The 6,120-nt window shown below is 36.6% G+C and overlaps 1 protein-coding gene across 1 annotated transcript; it reads left to right on the forward strand.

Annotated features, from left to right (window-relative positions):
- The first annotated feature begins 337 nt into the window (after positions 1-337).
- LOC116172503 (cuticle protein 19-like) lies at positions 338-1,546 on the forward strand. Its single transcript, XM_031489734.1, has 4 exons — positions 338-462; positions 566-887; positions 941-1,186; positions 1,234-1,546. The coding sequence occupies exons 2-4, from the start codon at positions 879-881 to the stop codon at positions 1,498-1,500; spliced, it is 522 nt and encodes a 173-aa protein (XP_031345594.1). The 5' UTR covers positions 338-462; positions 566-878; the 3' UTR covers positions 1,501-1,546.
- The last annotated feature ends 4,574 nt before the right edge of the window (positions 1,547-6,120 follow it).

Raw genomic sequence — 6,120 nt, forward strand, 5'->3', positions numbered from 1 at the left:
AAGAATAGTATTGATCTAAAGTTTTGGTAAAAAATAACAATCTCTCAATGTCTTCCGCGATTTTTTATTCGAAAGGGCTTCTCAACTTAATGAATTGGAAAACGTGTCCGTGTAAGTTCCTCAATAATACACACCCAGTACACTGAGCAGTCGGCATAGCCTTCTTCTGTCAAATTTAAAAATACGTGCAATTGTTCAACTTAAACCTTGTACTCGACGCAAGGAGCACGAAATTTAATTTAACAACTTGTTATGCTAATTGATGTACTTAATAATTTCCTGTGTTAAAAATGAAGATTGTTTGGACGAAAATGTTATAAAAACATTGCAGTCAACTGCATTAAATAACGTTTTTAAATCCTTCTGTCGTAGTAAGAGTTATATAATAACGCATACACAATTTATGGGCTGTAAGTAACTGACAACCGCAATTATTTGGCACCTGAGGCTATGCAATTTAAGGTAGTAAAACTAAATAAGGCGATTGAATTGAATTGTACCAATCTTGCCTAAAGAGTGACGCCGCAATTTTGATAAAATAATAGTAAATTTGTGTATTTTTTAGAATGAAGATGATGGGGCGCGCTTCTAAAATACAGGAAATTGCAAGTTTGTTGACGATCTGCAGTTCATTATGAAATCTCGAACGCTCGCTTACTAAAAATGAGAAAGTTTTGCTTAATTGTCGCTCGGTTTACGCAATTTTGTTACAGATACGAATTCATTAAAATTTCAAGTTCACGATTGGAATTCTGTCTTAAAAAATAATTCCCATTAATTATTAGGAATGAAAGTAAATGTAGGTGTAGTTCAGTATAAATAAGCGCAAGTTTTGAGTAGTGATCAGTTCAGTTCGGTGTCTCACAAATATACCAAATATGTTCTTCGTAAGTGTGCCTTAGCAGAATATGGGATTAATTACTTAAACCTTCATTTTTAGAAGCTTGCTTTGATCGCATGTGCTGTTGTGGCGGCGTATGCCCAACACCATCATGGAGCGTCGTCTTACGCTTCGCTCAATTTGGGTTATGGGCACCACGTTGAGCACGCAGCTCCAATTCACCACCACGCAGCTCCAATTGCCTATCACCATGCGGCTCCTCTGATCCACCACGCTGCTCCCATCGTCCACCACGCCGCTCCTCTCGTTGCTCACGGACATGCCGCACACCACGTCGACTATCACGTAGGTCTCTCCCTAGGTTTTCAAAATACTGATGGCAAACTTTATAGGCACACCCGAAATACGAATTCAACTATGGCGTATCCGACGCTCACACACACGATATCCACAGCCAACACGAAGTACGTGACGGAGACGCGGTCCATGGAGAATACTCCCTTCACGAAGCCGATGGTACCGTCCGTACCGTAAAGTACACAGCCGATGACAAGAACGGTTTCAACGCAGTCGTTGAGCGATCTGGACACGCTGTTCACCCAGAAACCCACGCCAAAGTTGCGCTTGTAGGACATCATGGTGGTCATCATCATTATTAATACGCCATGAACTAAATCAATATTGTTACCATTGTTATTCTTCATTAGACACCATCAATAAATTTGTACATACTTTCATAAACCTACTGTGGTTCTTCACCTACTATACATCGCTTTACCTTTAAAAACCTCGATCGGGGTTTCTCTTCCTCCAAAAAAAAAACTTTTGGTTAGTGGATATAAGGGATAATGAGTTGAACGGGGTCAGGATGGAGAAGACCAGGGGAAACTACTCCATTAAAAACCTCACGGTATTCCTTGAGAAGTGCCAGAAATAGATGAAGAGAGATATGGATTAAATTTTCCGAAAGTAAAATAGTTCTCAACTCAGATTTCCGTGGTATCAGAAGTGTGCATTCAAGAAGAACAATGAGGAGAAGGAAAAAAGATTGGGGATGCGGGCTTGTAACTTCAGAAATCTACTAAGGAAAATCTTGGAAATTTACGTGGAGAAGTGGTGGAGAACAAACACCGAATTTGATTGGAGTAAGTGAATAAAGGTGGAAGGAAATTGTGATGATGTCTTTTACAGTGGAAAAAAGGAAAAAAACGGAGCGATATTTCTTGACAGCATGGAACTTTCCAAGTGTGTAAGTGATGTATAATAGCGGTGATGGATAAACGATGTATAATATGTTTACATGCCAAAGGGAGGTAGTTGTAAAATCGTAATGGGCGACTGGAATACAGTAGTGGGAAATGGAATAGAGGGGAATGTAGTTGGTATGTATGGACTTGGAAAGAGAAATGAGAGAGTGAGGATAGACACAGATTCCTGCAAGGAAACAAAGGAGATCATTGCCAAAAGTAAATAGATCTCATACTTATAGAAGAACGAAACAGAAACAAAGCGAGTGGGCGTCCCTATATTTATAGCGACAATGTTCTATTTATAACAGACATGAAAATTAGGCCTAAAATCGTGAAAAGAACAAGCAAGGAACGGAAATGGAACTCAAAAATTAAAAATTTTATGGACAAAGATGAAGTGGGGAAATTTAGGGATGAAGTAATGAATCTAAAGGCGCCACTAGTTGAGGAAGAAGTGTTAGTAGACCACAATTCACGACGGGAATAAGGAAAGCAACTGAAGAAAAAGGAATAAGATCAAAGAAGCGTTGGATAAATCAGAAAATCAACCATCAGTACCAAAGAAGGAAGAAGACACTACCGCAGGCAAAATACAACGTTGAAAAAAAGACCGACGAAACTAAGAAAAGGTGGTGGGAAAATCAATGAATCAATGAAGTGAAGTGAAGAAGAACTTGACAGGAATGGAAGGCATGATGTTGTTTACAACAGAATTAAAGAGGTCACCTGGGATAGATCACCAAGCGTTGGTTATAGCAACGAGAGAAGTACTGGAAGAAATTCTAAATCGATGGAAAGGGTATATGGTAGATCTCTAAGAACCAATGAAAAACCAAGGCAACTGCTACTGGAAACAGAAAAATCAGTCTTGTAGGATATACTGGGTATTGTCTTCGGGTAACTCCATCCGGCTGGCCAAAGGTAAAGGGTCGGAATAGTTTTCAAACTGTTTAATTAAGTAATAAATTATAATAAATACCAAACAGAGCTGGGCAGTATTCGATTTTGTAAATACTTTGTAGTATTCAAATTTTAAAGTATTTAAATACTGTGTAATTAAATACTTTCCTGGAAGCAGTATTTGTATTTGTAACGCAAATACTTTCGCAAATTTTTAGTATTCGAGTACTTCGCAATGTATTTGAATACTTTGTAAAGTATTCCTGTCCTCTACTTAGGCAATCTGCCAAATTAAAGCCGCCATTTACCACGTTTCCTTAGAAAAAGACGGAAAGCAATCGTGCGGTGGCGCCACCGTGTCACATAACAAAGTTTTGAGGGCTGAGAGCTGCATTTACGAGTAAATCCATTCTTTTATTGTTTAAAAATTACAGGTTCGTCTTGGAGAAGTTCCGGATTCGCGGTGGAAGCAGTGAAATTAAGGAAGGTACAACAGTAGTCAAAATTGATTACAGCTAAGGGCACCCTGGTTATAATCCGTTAACTAAAGCTAACGATCTTGCGACAATGGTGTTATTTTGGTCCTAACGGCCGCGCCCTAATGTCCGGCTCCAAATAGTGCCCACGTGGTGTTACAAAATGGATTACATTTGCCTTTCTCTGTTTATTTTCTCTTACTATGTACCAAGTTGTTAGCACGTAGGTACCATAAATTAACATTTCTTGTTGTGATTAATTAATTAATATCTACTTTCACACAGCGGGTGTAAGTTGTAGAGTTTCTAGTTCACACACAACCCGTTTTGTGTTTGTTTTTGTGAAATTGCAAACAAGTCGTAGAAAAAAATGATTATTTAATTAAATAACGAAATCAAGTATTCAATATCATCCCTTTATGCTACCTTAGTTAAAGTAATGCAACTTACCATTTACAGCATATTCATAAGCAACGAAAGGGAAAAAGTTAATTAATAGCAAGATCGTTAATTAATTTGGATGATTTGAAGTTTCTGTTGAATTAAAAAAAACTTCTGTAGATGTGTTTGTGACGGAACTCCTAAAGGGCTGGGCTGATTTTAATGAACTTATTTTATGTGTCCCTGTGCCTCCTCGAATAGTTTAGATTCACAATTGGGGCCAATCGAATTATAGGATTTTTTAAAAAGTTCTTTTTGTTGATGTCGCACTCCTTTCCTTTATCATACATCCGTCAATTATCTTTTGATTGAGAAGTCTGATCGAAAAAGTACGAATTGATTTGGATTCTACGCACCCAAATTAATAAGAAAAAGTGTTTTCCCGAGAAATTTTGGTGTAGTCGATTTTTGGTAAAAAAGGAAGGTTATACACTGCCTTTTTTTGAGCCCCGAAAAAAAAATTGTCTCAGATCGACCCGGAAAAAAAATTTTCTTATAGAATGTGGCCTGTAGAATCCATAATTTCAAACAGTTCCAAGATTGGGCTACTAGTTCAAAAGTTACAGCCCTTTGAATTTTTTTCGAAATTGGTTTCTAGTCTATAACTTTTGATTGAGAAGTCTGATCGAAAAAGTACGAATTGTTTTGGATTCTACGCACCAAAATTAATAAGAAAAAGTGTTTTCCCGAGAAATTTTGGTGTAGTCGATTTTTGGTAAAAAAGGAAGGTTATACACTACCTTTTTCTGAGGCCCGAAAAAAAATTGTCTCAGATCGACCCGGGAAAAAATGTTCTTATAGAACGTGACCTGTAGAATCCATAATTTCAAACAGTTCCAAGATTGGGCTACTAGTTCAAAAGTTACAGCCCTTTGAATTTTTTTCGACTTGGTTTCTAGTCTATAACTTTTGATTGAGAAGTCTGATCGAAAAAGTACGAACTGTTTTGGATTCTACGCACCAAATTTTGGTGTAGTCGATTTTTGGTAAAAAAGAAAGGTTAAGTATTCAAATACTATGCGAAATATTCGAATACTTCTCAAAGTATTCAAATACCTTGCGAAGTATTCGAATACTTGACGAAGTATCCAAATACTTTGCGAAGTATTCGAATACTAAATATTTGTGAAAGTATTTGTGTTACAAATACAAATACTGCTTCCATAAAAAGTATTTAATTACAAAGTATTTGAATACTTTTTAAAGGATTTGAATACTAAAAAGTATTTACAAAATCGAATACTGCCCAGCTCTGGATATATCTAATTACGTAGAGTAAGGAGGTTTTATAAATCAAAACTAAAGTTAAGACAAATTTATTTATAATATTTGTTTTAACAAGACATCAATACACAGAATAATTATTGACGGAATTTATCATTTATTTACTCCAGACTGGGTCGGTTTAGGTATATTGTATCAGAGTTCCTCTAGAAATTGCCAAAAAAACCGATCTAATTGTCTCGACGCTTAGTAGGTAGGTACTGCTAAAATTCACGAACAAAAACAATCGATAGTCTTAGGGATGACTGGACCAGCGACCGTTTTGCTTTTTAGACTAGTAGACCGATAATAGATCTCTTTAACCCTGCAGCGGTTACTGCTAGGTTTATATCTTCCAGCTCGAACTTTCACATTGGTTCTTTACTTTATGACTTATCATCTCGTTTGTAATGAGCTGAAGGCTTCCACATAATCTTCGCCATGCTCTTCATTATCAGCCAAGTTGTGGTTCTGTTCTTTCAGCACTCGAAATAAAGCGTTGAAGTAGTCCATCGCTATCAAAGGTTCGATGATTCAGTTATCGATTCTTTCCATTCTTGTCCATCCTGTTGTGAAAATGTCAATTAATGCATTACTCAGAAAATGTTGTTATTATACCTATAGCTAAACTTGTACCTATGTATAACTCCACAGGTAACGTAATTTAATCTCGATGTGTGTGAATACCCGGAAATTTACACAGAAATCGTTGTCAAGTTTAGGAAGTACACGTTCGTTGGAGTAACACCTAATCTAGATTTTCAGACTAATTAAATTTAAAGTTCGTGCAGTGTAGATGTTCCTGTCAACCAAGAATTGTAATGAAATTACTCCTTTGCATATCTTTTCATCACCTAACTAACAGATTAGTATCAAACAATTTCGCTTTCGCATATTTTAACGAATTGATTATAGTATTCGCTATTATCATTCACCGAATATGCGTTTA

This window comes from Photinus pyralis, unplaced genomic scaffold, assembly GCF_008802855.1.
Source record: "Photinus pyralis isolate 1611_PpyrPB1 unplaced genomic scaffold, Ppyr1.3 Ppyr1.4_LG5, whole genome shotgun sequence".
Classification (NCBI taxonomy): domain Eukaryota; kingdom Metazoa; phylum Arthropoda; class Insecta; order Coleoptera; family Lampyridae; genus Photinus; species Photinus pyralis.

What these genes read in the sequence shown, in the direction of transcription:
- LOC116172503 (XM_031489734.1), top strand. An exon ending in CACACCACGTCGACTATCAC is followed by an intron (nt 1,187 to 1,233) that starts GTAGGTCTCTCC and finishes CAAACTTTATAG; the next exon opens with GCACACCCGAAATACGAATT.